General features: G+C 42.5%; 2 protein-coding genes across 2 annotated transcripts in view; both read right to left on the bottom strand.

Annotated features, from left to right (window-relative positions):
* The window catches only part of STARD8 (StAR related lipid transfer domain containing 8), a 105,717-nt gene extending 98,887 nt beyond the window's left edge, over positions 1-6,830 (bottom strand). Inside the window, exon 1 of the mRNA XM_085325930.1 lies at positions 6,318-6,830. Coding sequence (XP_085182056.1) covers positions 6,318-6,815 — 498 coding nt within the window. The 5' untranslated portion in view covers positions 6,816-6,830. The remainder of the gene's footprint in view (positions 1-6,317) is intronic.
* A 6,930-nt stretch (positions 6,831-13,760) lies between these two features.
* On the bottom strand, positions 13,761-20,869 carry YIPF6 (Yip1 domain family member 6). The gene is made up of 6 exons (XM_085325929.1): positions 20,741-20,869; positions 20,135-20,213; positions 19,677-19,719; positions 17,405-17,530; positions 17,150-17,307; positions 13,761-16,499 (listed from the first exon to the last, which is right to left on the bottom strand). Exons 2-6 carry the CDS (start codon positions 20,211-20,213, stop codon positions 16,381-16,383), a joined length of 525 nt encoding a protein of 174 aa, XP_085182055.1. The 5' UTR covers positions 20,741-20,869; the 3' UTR covers positions 13,761-16,380.
* Positions 20,870-21,423: the final 554 nt, after the last annotated feature.

Here is a 21,423-nt window from a genome sequence, read left to right as displayed (position 1 = left end):
CCACTATCAAAACTGTTCCTTTGCTCTGAGCAAACCCGAGCAGCACTTATTTAGCATTCTGCCATAAACTTATTAGAAAGCATTAAACTACCAGGAGAAATGCTTCCTTCTGAGAAATATGCACGCGTTGCTGCTGAGGCAGACGTGGGCAGCTGCCACACCAGCACACGTTGCGGGAAGCGCACTTGACTTACAGCCCTGACGAGCATTACCACGAAGCTCTTCTCCAGCTTCTCATGTCACAAACATGGACATCTTGCGCAATATTCAGTGGCAGAAGCTTTTTAACCATATTAAGCAACTTGTTTTCATCATCTCATTTCTCATTGAGAGGCTGCATGCTTGACAACTGCAGTAGCTAATACTTACAGGAGGACATTTGGTCTCAGCCTTTAAATTATTTGCAAACCAACTGCACGTGACCTCCGGCAAATCATTCGTCTTTACGCACGCCTCAATTGGTCTATATTTGAAGTTGACCGGTTTAAGTTTGTGATCTTGCTTTTGATTGGGCTTTTGATGTGGGGGYGTCATTATTTAAATACATTTAAAAGAACATAACTGGTGTGGCGACTTTCGCAGGAAATTACAGACAAGTTAAAGAAATCAAAGAGAGCTAAGTGATACAGAAGGGAAACAGCTTTTAAGACTGCTTAACATGCATAGCCATAAATCATTTTAAGTTCGTTTAAATTCAAGCACCCAAGACTACGTAGCCGAGAAGAGAGTCTACAACGATTTGTACACCAGGAGGACCTGCAGCAGCGCGCGGGAGGGGCCGAAAGGCGGGCGCCGCGCGCGAGGGGCCGGCCGCCGCCGGCCGGGGCGCAGTCACCGTCGGCGGGAATTAAAAACCCCACAAAACGAAGGGAATCCCGCGCAGGCGGCGGAGACGTTTGTCTTGCAGGTTTTCACGACTAAATACCACTTAATAAACCCAATTTGACCCGCTCGTGTATTTTAGCACGCAGTTCCAGCGACGGCGGCCCTGCCCGGGTAAGATCCCGGCCGCGGTTTCGGCCTAAGGCGAGGCGCGGCGCCCCGGCCCGTAATGGCGCAGGGCTCGCCCCGCRCGCCGGGCCCGGCGCCGGCCGGGAGCCGCTCTCGCGCTGCGAGCCGGCTGGGGAAGCGCCGGCGAAACCCGGAGGCCGCTTCAGAGAACAGTCCCTGCAAACGCTCACACACACACACACAAAAGCGTCGTTATTTAACAGCAGGTTCCTCTCGCCCCCGGCCCCCCGCCGCCACCGGGGCTCCGGCTGCCGGGCTCGGCCCGACGAGAACGCGCGGCCCGGGGCCCGCGACGGCCCGGGACCCACCACGGCCCAGGACCCGCCACGGCCCGGGACGGCCGAGCCGCGTTGGCGCCTTCTAGCTCCCCGGCCAAAAAAAATCCAGAGCTACACGAGGAAAAGCAAAGGAATCGGAGATTTAAAGAGCAGAATTTCTATTCTGACTATTTAAAGACTGAATCAGCAACCCAGCTTCAAACAGGGAAGAACGCTGAGCCTCGCAGTTCTGCATTTGTTATTTGCCCTTCTGCTTGGCAAAGTAAAGGATCCCAGTGACATTTACGTGACGAGTAACAGCAACATGAACTTGTTTCTCAGATTCACACCCACCAGCTTGGAAACATCCAGACCTGACCGTGAAGGTTTGGGTTACAAGTCTCTTAAAATACAACATCAAAACAAAAGCACCTTTCCTTTTCTAATTATAAAGATGCCTTGAGGCACTGAAGTGTGAACCATCTGCTAGCACTGAGCGAACTCCTGCTCCATCTTCGCACCCCCGTCTGGTTCCTACTCCTGTCTCAGCGCCTTTTTCCCCCAGGACTCTTCCACACTGAGGGCAGGATGCCAGACCACACCGGTTACAGTGCTGTTGCAAGTCTGCACTGCTGTGGGCTTCTGTCGCTGCTGCTGCAAAGAATTCAGAAGCCCTGGGGAAGAAAGAGGCAGCAACCTCAGCCCAGCTCACAGATGCATTTGTTTCTCTAAAGAAAGACAGAATTATGGGGAGAGGGGAGTTTTAAGTGCGTGGTATAAATAATTGCAACGTCTGTTTATGATCCTAAGACAGCGAYGCAACATGCCAAAATAAGACTTGAAAAGAATCAGAAAACACAAATCAAGTGAAATCCAGCAGTTCTTGCTGAGCTCTGAAATTTACTTTCAGCCTTTTGCTTATAGAAGCTGATGAGATCATTACAGATTCTTGCCTTGTGTTGGGTGATTCCAGTTATTACGGGAGAAACACAGGGGGGGACTAGTAACCTAGTCCCTCCAGGCAGGAGTGGCATCTGAGAGAAAATCAAATATGGAACATGATATCAAGGAAAGGATTCTTCATCTCTTGGGTTGCATGGAAAAAGCAAGGACCCCATCATAGGATTGGCACCACTGCTGGGAGCCTGTCCAGGAAGGACAGCACCAAAGCGACAGCCGCCTTTCAGCCGGGCCGCGCGGAGCACCGCGTGGTGGCCGCGCGCCGGCACGGAGCTGCTTCTGCCCGGAGAGCCGTAAGGGACGGCGCGTGGCCTCCCGCTGCCGCTCGACCAGTCTAGACCCCTCACCACTGCCGTCCTCTCCAGTGGCGGCAGCACCGAGAAACTGCCCCGCTGTTTGCCAAGGGGCCCAGCCCTCCACGTGACATCTTTACCAGCATTAACACAAAGGCTCAGAAGTCCATAAAGAAGCTGAGGAGACCAGCTGGGGCCAAGCGAGAGAAGCACTTAACGTGGAGCAGAAAGCGATGACGACAGCAGCGGCTGAAGTATCTTACCAAAGCAACAGCACCTTCCTGCGCGCGCTCTGCGGTACGCATGGGTAACCACCTTCTTCCCACTCTCTCCGCACCCACCTCCTGCGTACCTTTGCTCTCTCAACTGCTTCCCCCCTCGAATCACCTCACCAAGCATTTGGGATGGAGTCCTCACTRTCACTCTCATCCAGATGCAGGTCACTCTGCACCAGCCTCCCCAGAACCAAACCCCTTCAAAAGCTCTCCTCTGGACCAGGCCAGGCCCTCGCCACAGTGGAAGTTCTGGGAACCTCAAAGCAGGCATTTCATGGCCAGCTTGCCTGTGGCAAAAAGACATCATCCTGAAGTCTTTCCCTTGCAACAAGTCAGATCAGTATCAACAAACACACAGAAGAGGCATTGGACCCGAATGTCTGCAGGCAGATCTTTTAGGATGCTGCTGCAGCCTTTGAGGCAAAAAGCACAGCAGCCAAGCAAGTGGTCAGGAAAAAGAAAAGCAAACCTTGCAGAAAGTCATACTGCAGTGCTCAGAAATTCAGCTTGAAACACACCTGTTCCTCACAGCTCAGTCTGTACTCGCATGAGTGAGATAAGTACTGTGAAAGCAATCACCTGCACCACACTGAAGAGACACTCACTATTAAAATGGAAACCTATTCAGATCTCCTTGCAAAGGGTCTTCTACACCACTAGAACCAAAAACATGGTCACCTAGAGTTTGTGAAAACTAAGTATCCAAGAATTACAGGTCTGAAGCTCAGAATTCCCCACAGATTGTATTTATTCCCTACCAGAGATATTTCTTCAGCCTAGATTCATGCACTGACAGCAGTGCTTTGCAGCCAAAGATGAAAGTCCAACGCCTTGGTGGAACAGAGAAAATAAAATATTCAGTGGGCTAAGAAATTTCCACAGGGGAAGGAGAGAGGGAAAAAAGTTGGCTTCTGTAAGCAAGGCAGTTAGATATGTACCTTAGGATAACAAGAAAATGCTTGTGTTGGGAGACCCAGCCTTGTCATTCCACTCTCCCTCCTCAAAGGGGGAACAGAGCTTCAAAGAGCCACCTGCTATGGGAGAGGCTGCAGGGAGGAGAGGCTGYAAACACTGCAGGTGAATCAGATCAAGCAGATCCTGGATCATCAGCCTTTTGCAGCCACTTCAGTCACTGTAAGCTGCCCTTGCTGGTCCTCTCAACTGAACCAGCTGCGGTACCAACGAGCAGTCGGAATGGGAATGCTCTGCACACTTGTCCAGCCTGGAGTCTGAGAAGTCAACTATTGTATTACGTTGTCAGTCACACATGGGCCTGAGCCCATGCTCACCCCCAAAATCAGCTATCATTTTCATGAAGATGCAAACATACACGCAGGCATGGACAAACTCCAAAATACTCTTGGGGGAGAAAAGGATGTATGTTCTTGGCTTCTTAGCCAAGCTTCTCACAGGACAAAAAAAGGACATGCGCTTCTTAGCTTGGTCCGAGCATTTGGGGCATCGTGGGGAGAACACAGATGGGGTTCTACACAAGGTGGACGCATCAGAGCCTCTTGGGACTAAGCATGACACAGCCAGAGCACTATGTGACAAGTCAAGCACAGTCTGTATGCTTTGAGCACAGCCTAGAAGCCTTGAGTCAGCAAATGCAATCAGGTTACAGTGATTGGTATATTTAAAGCCACACAGGCTGAAGCTTAAAGTGGCTTGCAGGGGCCCCAGGAACCATGCAAGGCACCACAGTGGCACCCGCTAGCAGGAGGAGATGAGGAATTTGCTAGAAATATAGTAAGAATCCATGGCAAACCACCTCTCAACAGCTAAATGCTTTTGATTTCTCCTGGCTATATCAGGAAGCTGCTCTGAGGCTGAACGCAGCACGATTCTAACACGAAGACTGACGGCATGCAGTGCTAGCACCAGAGTTCATGCTGCTATGCTCCACCAGCATCGTTCTCTTAASAGTAGTGTTCTTTTACAGGGACTCTCGGGTCACTTGAAACCTCATTAAATCCTTTAAGAGATAGCTATTATTATTAATTTTTTCCTCAGTGAAACGAGAAAGTGTGAACACTGATAAGCAATTTGTTCTGGGCAAGGAAAAGAAGCAACAGCTCTAGAGATCTATAAATTTAAACTCTCTTTATYCCTGTAAGTTTTCCTTAGCAGCACCCATCTTGCTTGAGCAAGAAATGGAGCAGAGCATGTACACATAATTATTTTAATAGCAGGAAAAAGCATCAGATGCTAGAGAGCTCAGCTTGTTTTCAGAAATTACTTTTCTGCAAGTTGTTTAGCCAATCTAAGGCAGGTTCATACGAAGTCCACCATATCTGTACAAACAAAAAGATCTAGTGCCATGCTGATTCCTGGTTGCCCACTGCAATAGACCCAAACACAGGGAAGAGAAACAGACAGTCTGAAAATCAGTGCAAATTAACTCCTGGCCATATACAAGTGAGGGGTGAAGCTATAACCAGTTCCTGACCATTACTAAAACCGATTGACTCGGCTCATGAACAGACACCTCAACATAATCAYGGCACAGGAAGACACGCTGCTGCCCAACAGTAATGCTACAAAGGAGCAAAAGGTGAAACAAGGGCAAGGCTGAGAAGAAAAACTGCACAACGCTCAAGTAGAGTGGCTGGCTCAGCAATGAAAGAATAGTCCTAAAATCAGCAGAGTCCAACAACGACATCATAGTTTCTGTTACAAGAGAAACAAAAGTGTTTTTTCATACCCAGAAAGTACACCAAAACTCAGTCTGGAATACAACCAAATCCAGTAGTGGCTGGGTTGGGAACTCCTTTCGCAGAGACCCTGACCCCTTCTACGCATTATCTGTGTAGGAGCTGTTCTTAGCTTGGAAAACAGCTATAGAAACAAGGCGGGGGCTGTCTGTGCACRTGGCTTTAAGAGCTCTGGAGCCCATCAACCACTTTCAAGCAAACAGTAGTTACAAGTTTATTGTGAACAGGGATTTAAAGAAGGGGGGGCAGAGATCTCATCAGGACCCCAACAGACAGAAATGCTGCAGCAGGAGCACAAATATTACAAGTCAGAGAGTCCACTCGAGGGTTCGCTGGTCCTACAACCACAGGAAAAGCTTTAAGTGAAGCAAAAGACACAAATGTGTAGGAAGCCAGTCTTAAGCTCTGTGAACTTAAGGGGCACATATTTTGCCCACAGACCCTTGATACACCTCTGGTCCACTTGAACCACCTCTGCATGGTTAGCAGGAAGCTAATCCCTGTTTTGCAATGAGAAGTAGAAATCCTGCGGGGCTTAAAACAGACTATAAAAGGGTATGGGGTCAACTCCATATACTGGATTTGAACTGCACACCTTCACTGGYCTGAAATGGGTGTTAAGGATATAGAGAAGATAAAAGACACTCAAGAGTCTGCCAGAGTGCCCAAATTTCAGGAGCAATCGAACGTCTCAAGTGAGCCTTTCAAACATTTTTGKTACACAGATGAGAGGCACCCACAATCACCAGCCCCTCTGGAATGCCTCRGTTCTAGTTGCAAGTACACCATAAAGATAGATAAACTTACCAGACAGCCAGGTTGTATATTCATTTCTCCAGGAGAGAGATAACAAATGTTAAYTTCTGCTTCTTCCCTGTCCAGGCTATAGCAGTCTCTCCTCAGGTCTGCCCAGCGTGACTCAACCTGACACCTTGGATCTTTTTCAACCTGTTCAAGCAGATGCCTATGTTTTGGCTGAGAAAGTTCATTAAAGACCAACACTTCCTCACTGCCAAAAAATTTGTTCTTTTTCTTGACATCACCTCGGTGCCACACACAGTCCTCTCTGAAGCTGATAACACTAGGGTGGTGCTCCAAGAGTCTCATGGGGAAAGGTGAGGAGTCATCTTCTATTGATGCACAGTTGGGTTCCTCCATGGGATTAGGCTCACTGCACTTCAGACAGGAAAAGCCACAAACAGCCTCATCTTCATTGTGAACTGAAGAATATAATGTCAGAAACTCATCCTGCTGGCCTGGAATAAAAGGCAGCTTTCTTCTGTATTCATCATTCTTGGTATCCATTGTCCATGAACAGAAATCACTGCCTGATGAAAAAACTGGTGATGCAAAGAACAACTTCAATTAGATCTTCCTTAGGAAAAAAACATTTAGCAGAAGGCATTTATTTTGTTTTTCCTTATTTTCTTGCTCCCTGTCGCCATTCAATTCAATTGTTCCCTGTGTGTTTTCTACAGTAACTCTTCTTGCAAAAGATGACATACATGCAGTTTCACTAGGACCACTGTTTAGCGTATCACCCATAATTTTACTTTACCTTGCTCACTTCTCTCAAAAATAGGGAACCATTMACCATTTTAGAATGAGCTTGTCTTCCAAACTATACTCTTCATCCTGCCAGTGTCACAGAGCTGAGGGAATAGATAGGGTCTGGAAAAGTCTCACTGAGATGTTTCACTTGGATACTGTCTGAAATTTTGTTTCATGGCAGCRCAGCACGGGAGGCCTCACATGATGAGCTGGGGCAATGTCTTCTACATGTGCAAAAGACAAGTTCAGCTGAGATAGGTATCGATTGCTCCATTTTATCCTCTCCCAGGTATGAGTAAGATTAGCAACGCTGCRTTAAAAATAGTCTCTCCCATCGTGAGTCCTATGGCAAGAAGRAAGTATTAGTGTGGCAGAAGTTTGCCCAGCTGCTGCCCTCCTGCATCTGTCTTACTGAAAGAAGACTTCAATCCCTAAGGCTCTTATTGACATTCAGTTCCCTTCCTTCAGTGTAAAATACAAACAGCAGATTTATCAGAAACAGATGGCTTTGAAAGCCCCGATGTATAAATGTGCCAGGCACAGTAAGGCTGTAACAAACTGAACAAAACTCTCCCTATTCATTTTCCTGTGTAATTGAATAGCTTTGAACTCTGAAATACACATATGCAGAGGGTGACAAGGTTCAAGGAAAATAACCAAKGTGATAATAATGAAGCCATATTTCCCACATTGGCAAGTACATTTTTATAGCTTATTAGGGCTGAGAACAACATCTAGAACAAATCCTACAAACAAGGGTCTCCTTTCTTCCACCTCTCAAGGTGGTGTCCCTTGGCACATGCACACAGCCTCCCACACAGCCCTCCAAGTTCTGCCAATCCCTGCCTCCAAGACAAAGACGACAGCAAAGCAATGCAGTGTCTCTTAGTTCAGTCAAAGAGGGACAGMCACAGATATATTAGCTCCCTATCACATTGTTCTCTTCTGTGATTTTATTCTATGATGTCTCTATTCAAATACCTACTTTGCTTAATGCAGTTTGCCAGGTCCAGCTTACCTTTGCTGCCCTGCAGAAAAACTCTCCCTGCCAGCACTGTCCAGTGGTTTCCGAAGTGAACACCAAAGAACACAAAAACCTTTGCACAGAAGAGGGCATGCWGTCTTTCCCCTAGGCTGAATAGGGACAGCATGAAGATGTAGCAGTCTCAGGCTTGGCTTCAAACTCCTGCAGCCATTTAATCAATCACCTGTCAAGAAAGCCAAAGGTCAGAAATTATGGGTTTGCTGTGCCAACAGGCAGTGATCTTACTGGAAAAGTCATCTGTCATTCCTCAGTTTTCAATTGTTACTAGAATCATTCACGTGCCCTAAAATACAACTCAGCACAAAAAGTATTAGCCTTAAAAGTTAGCTTTCAGGAGAAGAGAATGCTGAATCTAAGCTTTATCCAGGTAGAGTGTAATCACTAACCACCGAGCTACATGCACGAATGCCTTCTTTTGGAAGGAAGAATTGCATTTTCAGTGCGGGGTTGCACTGCAACATGCAGAAGGACCCAGAGGCTAGATCCGCTCCCCTGGACAACAGCCACGCCACTATTCAGAGCTGTGCGCACCAACAGCCGCCAAAGGCGAAACCGCACTCCTGCCTGCCGGCCTGCAAGCAGGCTGCCGCTCCGATCCGCTAACACCAACCTGCCACGAGGCACCCCACGAGCACAGAATCCTCTCCCTAAGCACCAGCAGCAGCATCTCTGAGCAGGGATTGCAGCTTTGCCCTCTCCTGCCAGCCTGGAGCGCCCAGAGTTTCCTTGCCCAGCTGCTTTCCCATGSAAGGGCTCTAACTGGAACCTTTCAACTTTGCCCAGGTTGTGAGCTTGCTCTGATAGCAAGGGCTTATCAGGGTCAGGGGGAGGGGAATAAGAATACCCACACACACACCTTTCATTTCCAGTCTGTGGATCTGCATTTCATAATGTCTGGATACATCGGTCAGCAAAAAACAAGAAAAAACACACATCACCCCTCCCAACCACCCTGAACATGTCAGTAAGAACTGAAGCCTCCAGTTTCTGGGGCTGCAGAAGGTACCCAGATTTGCTAAGAGGCTTCAACTACCACTGCACGCTGCCCCAAACACTTACCCCCTTGGAGCAGCTGCTGAGCCAAAGGAAGCAGGATGTTTCCAGCCTTGCCAAGGCCCAGCTGCCCCAAGCACCTTTGGCAAGCAGAGGACCTCCCTCCCCTGCAGCACAGCTGGGGTCTCCTCCTCCTCCCCCCCACAGCAGCCCACCCGTGCATCACCCTCCTGGGCTCCGCAGCCTACCTGTGGAAGAGCTGCGCCTGCAGGCGGGCGGACCACTGAGCAGGGAAGTCACACAGCCTCCATCACCTGGCCCCAGAGATGAGGTCTTGGGCTGCCTCAGTTTCCCTGTCTGCTATGGTGTGTATGCAACATGGAAGGCTTTCCGTGCACTCATCTCCTCACTGTGCTGGAGGAGGGCAGAGTCATTCTTAAGCCTGCATCGCTGGGTGTAGGAGTGCAAAGTTGACTTCTTCCCAGTAGCAGACAGTTAAGCACATTTGACTGCTTTTGGCATCAGGTAGAAACTAATTTTCAGCTGCATTTTTCTCTGCTGCTGCTGTTTTGCAGGACAATAAAGCTGGTTTAAGAAACCAAACATAATTCTTGTAAGGGGAAAGGTAGAAAAAAAGAGAGGAAGGATTCACTATGGAACAGATTTCCCCTACTTTCACAATCTACTTGCTACCCTCAGAGCTTTTTACTAGATACCTCCACTTYGGGCTAGGATAAGGCCAGAAGACCACTTTTGATGTGACAAGACGAGGCTGAACAAGTTTTGAAATACCTCCTGTTAATAGCTAGAAAAATATATGAAGTTCTCTTCAATTGTCATCTTATCACTACGCAAATACTGATGCTGGTGAACCCATACGCTCAGTGCTCAGCACATCTACGTTAAAGAGGATTTTGATGCTGATGTCAACCACATTTCTGTTCTCCCAGCTGCAGCTGCCATGATCAACTTGATGAGGATTTGCCAACTTCAAAATCCACTGGCATCTTCCTGTTGTCACTGGCACTGATGGGTTAAAGTTACCAACTCATTTCATTTGTTTGATCTCCAGAAAGATAAAACTCAACCCACACCAACAGCTTTTAGCAGCTTTAGACTAAAGCTGAATTTGAAACAGTAACCTAGAAGCAAACTTTCAGTTTTGGGATAGGAGATAAAWCCCTAACACATTCTTTGTTAAATTTGAGCAACATATTCCTCTGCATAATGAAGATCTTCTCAGAACTGTTCTTTTTGGAAGCAAAAAATGTTGCACCTAAGGTAAAGCTACATAGATAGCAAACACTACTTTTTGCAAAAAGTCAAGTTTTTTGACACTTTCGATACCCTTGATAACATCTCTTTTATTAATATGCAAGACAAGTTGCTTGGATTACTCTAACATTGCTCCAGAAACAAAATTTACTATGCATTTACRTAAGACTAATTTTAAAGCACTGAGGATCTAGAAGTATCTAATAACACCTGCCTCTGGGTATTTTAAAATTTTGCTCAGTTGGTCACCTAAAAATAACTCAGGCAAGGGTAAAACTCAATTGCACTGAGCAATTTTTTCAAGATTTGCAGAACAGGCCACTGTGATTTATAGCATAAACACACTAATTGACTAATAAATGTCAATAATGCAAAAAGCCTTAGTGATTTCCTACACACAATTCTAAATGAAGTTATTCAAATGCATATTTTGATAGATATCCTAGGGAAGATATTAAATAATTTCCCCATTGCCACAGTAAACAGCCCTTAAAAAAATGCCTTGTTAAATGAAAAGCAATAGTCTTGCTAAAAATACAATAAGTATTACAAAAAAGGCAAACTCAATAGAGACTTTATAGCATAAAACAAGTCAGACTCACAATTSTGAGTATCGTCTAAGAAGCTGGCTATGCCCCAACTCGGAACTTCAAAATTCATTTCCTTGAGACTAACTAAAAGCARTTATTCTCACTAGAGAGAGAAAAACTAAAAAGCAGGTTGTCACATCTTAAGTCTCTTTCTATGGAAATWGAAAAAGCAAGGAAAGAGGAAGGAATCCCTTCTTCCTAGATTAGTTTAGTATTTTTAAGAGACTGCAAGGTCCTGCTGCCCTCTTGTGACCAACAGGAGATTTTTTTTTCAGCTGAAAAACTGTCAGCATTTAAAGGTGTAGTTAGTTATGTACCTTTTGCTTCTTTGAGTGACAATCCATCTGTAACTACAGAATATTTTTGGCACATTAAAAAGTGAGTGAAGAGGGCCCCCTGAAATGCTGCCACCTTCTTCAAGCAGGAAGTTCTCCAGCAAGTATGCCAAGTTTCTGGAGAAGAAAATGCCCTTAGTAGCATGATGGAGCAATGGAAGACTACAAACATACCTTTAGGTTACTGCCTCAGATTCCAGTACTAGTCATTAATATTTTTAAATCGACATTTATTAAGCTACCTTCCCATCAAGTTTGTTCCCTCCTTATCCAYACACCTTTAATTTAGTTCCCTCACCTTTAATCACCTAATCACTTTAGTCACTTAATATCAGTAAGAATCTTTCATTTTTATGTGGTTTGGAGACCTTCCTCCCCTGAGGCAGCAGGCAATCGTAGCAAGGGACTGCCTGCATGAACAGAAGTTTAATTTAAGGGCAAGCCAGCTCAGTGATTTATTCAGCCAGCAGTCTGGGTAACCAGAGAGGAGCAAGACTTAAGCATGAGCAAACTGCTGCCATTGCTCAACCTCATAAAGTTCTGGAGTGCCTGTCCGCCTGCTGTATTCTGCTCTAGGTCTACAGGCTGCTAGATACTGGACCAGGAAGAAACAGTGGGCAGGGACTCGGGGAAATTTTCACCCTTCTATCTTGTTGGGCTTACCAACACAAAGCTCTTCAGAGGCTTGTCTTTGCAGAACCTGAGCATCACTGACACTCCGGCATACCTTGTCATGCACCTGTAATAAGCATTTTAAGGTGCAATTTTCTTCCCCCCCTAGAATGCTAAAATGCTGGATTCCYTACTGCACATCAAGGTGTATTGCAAAAGCCCAATATATACAGATAAAAATAACGGTCTCATCTCCTAAAAACATTACTACAACTGTGTAAAGCATAAGAGCATCAAATACACGTATGTCTGTAACAACAGCTATGTTCTAGGAGAGGGGGGAAATAAGGATTTCCACCTTGTATTGGTGCTTCTAGTAACAGCTAACACCAATGTGCATACACACAATTTAAATGCTTAAAAAGCACTCCGTAAGTACAAGAGTAGAGAATCCAGCAGGTTTTCTACGCTATCTTTTAATTCACCTCACATTGCTCAAAGGGCACATGAAATGCCTTCCTGTGGATCAATTACTCATAGGAGTCCTTTTAGAGTGTCTCAATTCCTTGGAGGAGGGAGGCTCTGAACCCTAGAACTGCCTCCCACACAACACAGCTAGACCTTGGTAACTCAGGATACATAATGGACAATGATTTTAAAACTGATTTTGAAGATTAACACCAACATAGGCTGCCAGAAGCACAGCGTACACAGTACTTTCAATCCACACATAGGACTGTCCACATCCTTTTCAGAGTATTTTAACTTATCAATACTGAAGTTAAAACAAGTTATTTGCTTTTTCATTGGTCTTCAACAGGTCCAAATGAAGCTCAAACACATACAGCAACTGCAAATAATAAATTGCATCAAAATCTCAGTGGGAAAGAAAACCTGGTTTATGTATCGTAAGATCATCTGCTTACCCTAGAGAAAACACTTGAACACTTCATTAAGGCAAGAATTCTGCTTTTCCCCTTCCTACTCTTCCCTCAGGCAGCTTTAAAACAAAAACATTTACCTTGGAAAGTATGACAACTGAATTATCACATACGCTTTTATAACATAAATTAAAATATGGTTGTGGTTGTAAGGATGCATTATGGAGAAATACTAAAAAAGAAGTCATATAGTAGATATGATTTACATTATGTAACCAGCTGAGCAAAATAAAGCACCATTCAGGGAACAGGCACTCTCAGTTCTTGCATACAATATCATTACTTTAAAGGAATATCATAAACATGAATTCTAAGCAGTCTGAATATCAAATGGGCTTCAGGTTTAGGCAAGTGAAGTACCTCAAGTTTTTCAATCATTTTTTAATGTGCCTATACCTAGTTTGCTGTGGGAACCACYTGTTTGCTAAGGGGCAAGGTGATTCAATAAAAGCAGCGGCTCTACAGAACATCAAAGTTTGGGTGAGGAACAAATTCCAGTTTTGGCTTCTTAAATAAAGTCACACAAGACAGTCAATCCTCAGTCAATTTGCACTCATCACCAGAGACACTTGCTCTCTTAGTCTTTTTAAATAGTAAGACTTTATCTACAAGACAGGGTAAAGTTTTAAATAAAAATGTTCTCTTCTTCCTCAAGTGGAAAGGCCAAGCCAGTTTTAGTGAAGCTTCACCAGAACTGATTATACCACTGTAGTGGGAAAATTATTTTCAACAAGATATACTTCACTTTTTAAGCTTATTGGCATCAAGCACATTCCACAAAATGCAAAGTTCAGAGAAGCATGGTGAATTTGACAATGAACTACAGCAATTAGAATTCCTGGCTGAGAACATAAACATTATCTTCTCTAGAAAAGTGAGTAGAGAAAGAAAAACAAATAAACAAAAACTCCACACAAGACACGTAACTTTATTCCTCTGGAGGCATGAAGGCTCAGGGAAAAAAAAAAAAAATCTAGTTCCCTATTTGCATCCTGCCAGCTAAAACTTTACGACAAGTTGTCTCTAGCAATATAAATCTATTTGAAGATTTTACTGCTTTAGAAAGTGATGTTTTCCAAACTAAAGGACTGGCTTGAGCCAAAAAATCAAACCTTCACTATCCACCTGGTATATTTCTACCTACTCTTTCACATTTAAAAYATCTCTCAACTAAAAAAAAACTCAACAGCCAGTTTAAAAATAAATCTAGTAAATATAAAAATAATTCCCTCCCCTCAACATAAGCCAAGAGCAGCACATTACAAAAAAAGCCATCATGAGGCTTGGCTATAAGTCAAAAACAAGCAAAGAAAAAGCTCTGATTATTTTTGTTAATTCCTCCTTCAAAATCCTCTTCCTCCTTTTCAAAAGGATGTTGGATCAATTAAGTGTTACTTCAATCACATCTTTCAGATAAAACATCAACTTAAGTCACAAGACGTGCTGGAAATTACATACTACAGAAATGGAATTCCAAGGGCACTTACAGAGGCGGGGTTCAGTTCTTGTACTGCAGCAGAAAAGAAGAATTTGGCTCAAAGAATCCAACTGTATTAGCAAACAGCTTTTCTATCCTCCTTTTTCCCTTGACTATTTCTTTTCAGCTTCATGAAGTTAAATGAATGTTTAGATGAACTGACAACTGCACACTTAAATTCACATTCCGTACTAGTAATAATTTATGCAAGTTCAAAAATTGCCCATTTCCATTTTATATCTAAGTATATGAAAGGCTACAGCTCCTCTTGCAGCAGCGAAGAACAGATGCATCTCAAGGTGTAAGGACAGCAGCTAAACCAGCTTTCAGCTTCACACACTCACTGATAACAACTGTTCGACATTAAACAATGGTCCCTGCAGAGAATAACACTTTTTTTCCTTTCCTTCTTCTTCTCACTCCCAGAAATGTAAAAGGTACTTTTAAATCTACACATTTAGCAATTTTCATCCCAGCTAAAGCATTTGTAGTGTTTACAGCAGAAACTGCACTTTTATATTTAAATACAAATCAAACATATTTACATCTCAACAGGATCCACTTAATTTCAGGTCTATTTGCACTACAACAAGAGAAAGGAAATACGATGCTCATTTTCAGAAAAAGTGACATTTTAACAGCAGCTTTTTCACCTTCAGATATTCCAAAGCTCTTTCCTTGTATTGCTTAGTGAAAATAATAGGCGACAAATAACTTCTGCACAGTCTTTAAAGAATAGCTCTCCAGGTCTCAATTTCTAGGTTTGAACACAAACAGCACACATGTACACGGTTTTCCAGGCAGGTTACATAGGTGTACCTACAGTGTCACAGAAGAAAGCTTCCTCTCATTTTATAAAAAGTATTAGACAAAAAGTTCATAGTAAAGTTTCTTATTTCTCTTTAGAGAGAAGAAGAAACAATTTGCAAAATTGTATTATTTATGTGAAACACTGTCCATGTTTTAAAAAAAGTCACATAYAAGTAGTTAAGACCAGAATTTATATCCTACTTCATAGCAGCCACTACCTTCAAACTAACTTATTTTCTGTCTGCAAGTCTGTTTTTAAAACTTCCGGGCTTAAGTTCTTGTTTGGTATGTTACCATCCAAAGATGTCATGTTTCAAAACCTAAACTCACTTCACAAAAAAAAAACCCTTTTTGTATACATACTACTTTATACTCTCCAGATGCTCAATTTTCCATTGTAAATATGCAGAGCAATAGCTATGCCCCTGTTGCAGAACAGTCTTGAGTGCTCCTCTAGGACTTTGACTCTCTAATCTAGGGTCACAAGAAAAAATCTGCAACTATCCAGTGTAAACACACTCCCTTCTCAGAAGACATATAGACCAGTTAGTTTAACTACAGTGTTCAAGGCATTTGGTTAAAACACTATCTTGACCTGTGAAGTGGCTGAAACATAAATATACAATACATTAATATAAGCAAAGGCAGTTCCCTTCTGCCTAGCTCCAGTTAAGTGCAAAATGGACCCAACTTACTCTTTAGTAAAATCCGATCTCAAAGTTTATGGTCCTATGATGCACTTAATATACATCCCACCATTCTATACATGAATGAATTAAAAAGAACAGGAGTCAAACACACATCTTACCCAATCCAACACATAACAGCAATTAAGTTATATTATTTCATAAGGCATATTCGTCTTCAGTGAGAATCCAAGCACAAGCAAGAATTCTGTTAAGTCATGTGATCCTATAACTTCATCTTCATCTATGAAACTTCAAGAAGTTTCAAGGTCTCCCCCTTCTATTCTTCAGGTGGAACAGTCCCTGTCATAGTGGGTATTTTTATTTAAAACTTAACTACAGAACAGGGTGAAATAAAAATCTCAGTAGCTGGATTTCTGTATCTTTCAAGAAGAGGGACAAATGACCAATTTTGCAGTTCTCAGGCTTTATCCCATAACCTGTCTTTTTTTAATAGCTATCTATACATATATATAAATTAGAGATAAAGCCACGATTAACCTGCAGCATTCATGAAAACCTTCAGTCTGTATTACAGTCTCTTTTGATCTGACGTCACTGAGGTGTAAAGGTGAGAATCATCCAGCTGATAACAAAGTAGAAGAGGAAGATGGGGTAAACAACAAGAGCTTTGCGGTTTGGAGGCTGACTGTCTGCCAGGAAAGCCGTAGATGCTGATGACAAAGAAAAAGAAAAATATTTGAAATGTGAACAGCACAAAACTTGAAATATACAATTCACTGCAGATCTTAACAATTTTAAATTAGCATCTGCATTACAATACTAAGTTTAAAGACAAAAAATAAAATTGAGTAATCCATTGCTCAGTTCCAACGGTCTCTAATGACCAGTTAAAACTTCCTTTATCATATAGGAAGATAAATGCTAACTGACACTAACAAGGTTCAAATTTACAAATTAAGAACAAGAAATAATGCAAATGTACCTGTATCAACTTAGTGTTTTCTAATGGTATTTATAATACAGATTATGGAATAAAATCACCACTAGGTTCACACAGAGTTGAATATTAAATTACTGTCTTTCCTCCCAGGGCAATTTGCATATGACCCTCCCCCCTTGAAAAAAGAGAAAAGAAAGAGAGGAAGAAAGAAAGAAAAACAAAAATCAGTGAAAGCAGAGGCTGAATCTCTGACAACGCAAGCACTGGAAGAACTATTTCTACAATACTTTGCCAACCTAGGAAACAGACTTTCAACAACAATATCCTCTGGCTTTATATAGCAGAATGCATGCAGATCTACCTCTAATCATCACACTACTCAATGCACATCACAGTGTTACAATGCTAACAGGTACTTACCTAACGTTGACCAGCCAAACATAGCTAGTACTACAATAAGACGTACAATGAAGCTGACAGTCCCAGAACCTGCTAGCAGTACCAGCCTGCACACCAGCATCGCAACTGTCAGGGGCAGGACACAGTAACCCAGCACACACAGGCTCTGAAAAAAAGAACTAGAAACAAGCAACAAGAAAAAAAAAGTCAGACCAAAGCACCGCAAAAGTTCCATGAACTAAATAATTTTAACTGTTACTATAAACCAGCACTCACATAGTTCCTCCAAGTAGCTTTGAGTTTAGTGTGATAACAACTGCACCGAACCAGATGATGACAAAGACCTCAGCAAACTGGGGCCCTCCATCTTCTTTGCTATCTGCTGATCCACCCTGAAGCATCCTGTTGAAGGTAATAAAAACAAAAAGTCAACTACAGCTGATGACTGGGTTTTTGCAGACTAAGAATAGGTGACAGAATAGGAATCTGATATACTGATTTCCAGGTAAGTTGCCGAACAGTTATTTTTCATCCGTTTTCTAATTTTTGGTAGCATCTTCTATTTTGCATAGAAAAGAAAAAAATGTTTTTGCTCAATTGAGGGCATTTCAGTCCACTTGTTTTTGTGGACTCTATAGGAATATAAAGGAGAATAAAATCAGAGACAACAGGCTAGACAATAAAAACTAAGTACAAAGAGATTGATAAACTCTCAAAGCCACCAGTACACTGCATAATAAAACACATAAACCTTACGGAAAGCTTAACATAACCCCAGGTTATATGCAGCATGTATAACCTATARAAGTGAGCATGTGCTGATTTGAAGATTTAAATTACATTGTACACTGCAGATACTGCTACAGCATTTTGCTARATGTTTTTTGTTATGTTGAGTATGTATGCAGGATGCAGATTTATTGACAGATGTAATAACATTTGCTAGATGAACTGGCATAGCTGAASTACTAAACATGCTTTTAACCATGCCAACTTGACAGCACATCCTTTCACAGCTTAGCAAAAACCAGCCTTGAGAGGCTAATTCCCTTTTGCTTCCCCTGTAATCAGGGGGAAGACAGAGGGGCTGACAGGCAGACACACCTCTTCAGAGGTGCTATTCAGAATGCCTTAAATGACTCCTTCGACTGGTCTCAGACTTTCCTCTTCTTCGGGAGGGTAACAAACTTTGCAAGAAGTACAAGAAATAACAGTTAAAACTTTGGACCTCATTCATTTATGAATATGCTATCACTTAAGCATTGGGAAAAAAAGAGAAAAAATAAAAACTTTTGTACCTATTTATTAATCCCACAAAATATATTTTTTTCCAAGTGCAATGACAATAGTTCCATATGTCACTCAAACTCCTCCACTCTCCATCCTGAGCAAAACTACTGCACAGAAAAATTTATTTTAAACTGTTCCCCAATGTTCAGTTTCTCCATATGTGAAGAAAGAATTCAAGGTATTGAAGAGGAATCTCCCTTGCATGCTTCCAAGCTTTGCGCCCCCCCCCCCCCCCCCCAAAACACACACACACTTCTTTCCCTCCCAGGTCCTTACCATCTCTGTAAACATTTCGCATATAAAAATTGTAAACAACAGGAAGAACTTAAAGCTCAATGCAATGAAAGAAGGAAAAGAGCAACGTGTACCTTTTAAAAAAAATACTCCTCCTAAGGCAAAGTAAATATTTACTCTTATGTTTTAAGATCTGAACATACCCTACATCTTTTCTCTCTGGATGATGCAAGAGCTAAGTAAGCAGATAAGCTTACCTGAGTTAATTCAAATTTTGAATTTTTTATGATTGCAAAAGTATCAGACAAATGGTTTTACTTTTTTTTTTCCCCGAACATTGCATATGAAGCATAAAACATTTCATTTGAATACAGTAAGGAACAAATATTGGAATACGATGTCCAATCTGTAGCTCTTTAGGAGTTCACATGCACCTCCCATGTGCAAGTTAAACCTCATGCTGGGCAGACACCAACACAGCCTCACTGCACAGAGGCCAGTGGGTAACCTGAACCTCTGCTACAGCTGCAGTGACGCCACAYGTACTGAGATTAGTATTCCTGCCCTATCCTCCTACACATCTGCCCAGCAACCCCAGGGTCACAGTCACCTTCCACCTATGAACTACTCCAACAGCCTCTCTTCTTACATCAGTTTCCCAGGGTACCTGGTACCTACATTGCAGCTCCTAGTTAAATGAGCGCTTTGGTACACAGCTCAGGATCAAGGAAGTTGGCCAAATGTGTTAGAATCAATAACAACACGAATCAGGAAAGCTTTCAATAAAGTCATTCCTAACATAGAGGATTAAGAAGAGTTCACCCTTAAATTCTTATATTTAAAGGAGGAAGGTCTTATTGGGATTTAAGTATCAGAAATGCATTTTGTAAGAAGATCTGTTTGTAGAAGATCAGACATGCATCAGAAAAATTTAACTTCAACACACGCAATCAGAAACCTTTAAATTCTCATTTCCCCAATGTAAAAGACTATAAAACCAAATCCACCCACTGCAGGTACTTACAGTGCAAGTGAGACACAAAGCACCAAGGGCCCCCAAAGATCCCCTGTAGGTAAAGTGGAAAAWATATATATATATAATGACATCATAGAATGACATTCAGTTGTATTTTCCTTGGAGTGAAAAAAGCATCCTTTTCCAACTCCTGATACATCATTTTCCATATTAAACTTCCTTATAATTTTCTTAATTAGCATCTTACATCATATTCTGTATATAATAATATATATTAATTTATTCACAACCTGCTAACATTTAAAGCCTGTTCTATATACTGATACATGTCCCCTTTTAAAAGATTCTCAATAGTCCAATTTTTCATTATTCATCWCTCCAAAACAACAGAAAGAACATAAAACAGACACTTGATTTCCCATTCTAGTGAATTCTTCCTTTTCAACACATGCAAAGCCTATAGACAATACACRCTTTCAAGATTATGAAAATCTTCTAATACATACAGTCTCTAAGAAGTGCACTGCTCTTTTTTGGATACATGACATGCACAAATTTCTTCCCAACAGCCTTTAAATCTCTCATCTGAAATAAAGGAGAGGCAGTTTTAATATATCACTTAATTAAAAAAAAAAAAAAACACAGATCACACCTTAAAACAAACCAGAAAGAAGTGATGCAGTATCAACTTTAAATCAAGACAGAATCTAACCCCCAAATTTTCCATAGCATCCCCTGCAGCAAACAATGCCTGCATTTTCTACACTCCTTAAAAACCACAATAATATACTATCCTTTAATAACACCTAGTTAAGAACAATAACTTGTTWGCTCCTCTGGGAAAAGAAAAATCACCAAGAAAAATCATAGTAAGGCAGTTTTCTCCCAAGCACCATCTAAGACATCTACATCTGCAATCATTTTCAGATCACAGAGAAACTTGGGGTTTGTAATTTAGATCTTTTTCTATCCACAAGAATTTGTTTTTCAATGGCACCCCTCCAAAAAAAAGAGTCAAGGGAAAAAAAAGACAATTTTTGTGTAACATTTAACACATAAGATCARTAAAACACATGTGTTACTACAGATACAGGCAAAGAATACAAACTCACAATGGTATCCCTAACAGGTTCATCCAGAGTGGAGTAGTCTTCATCAGGAGAGTGAGATCCAACAGGAACGGTAATTTCCCCTTCCACTGGAATATCTTCAGATATTGACACATCTGAGAGACCTGCAAACTAAATGTTTATGAAATCCTTAAAAAAAAAAATACAGCTCATACTTATTTCAGGTGTTTTTCAATGGCATTTAAGATAAAAATAACTGCTCAGAATTATAAGATACAACATTTCAACATCAAGCTGAACAACAGAGCCCAGCCACAGTCTGGCTCACAGTCTAAAATAGTGCTCTGTAACATGCAAACCGTTTCTGTTCTCTTCAGCAACTCCTGTGTCTTTGCAACTTGGCCTTCCCTCATTTATTTAGATAGCAATAAGTGAGGGAAACTGGAGAGCTTGCACGTGTGTTACCGTAACAGAAGTAATGCAATGCCAGAGAGTTGTACAACAACAGCGACACGTCGAAAACACCTGGCACCTTCACGGCCTCCARGGGAAACCACTCAACGAGGAGCTGCACGCATTCGCCCTCGCAGCACAAGCCGACACTGTGCGGCGCCGCTTTCCTCCGGCCGAGCCCCGGCGTGAACGGAGAGCAGCYGGGCCGCTCGGGGACGGCGGAGCCTCCGGGGGAGCGAGCCCCTGCCGCGGGCCCAGGCGCCGCCTCCGCC

The sequence above is a fragment of the Rhea americana genome, unplaced genomic scaffold (assembly GCF_003343005.1).
Source record: "Rhea americana isolate MKP2758 unplaced genomic scaffold, rheAme1 scaffold_125, whole genome shotgun sequence".
Taxonomy (NCBI): domain Eukaryota; kingdom Metazoa; phylum Chordata; class Aves; order Rheiformes; family Rheidae; genus Rhea; species Rhea americana.
This window is presented reverse-complemented; position numbering and strand designations above follow the sequence as displayed.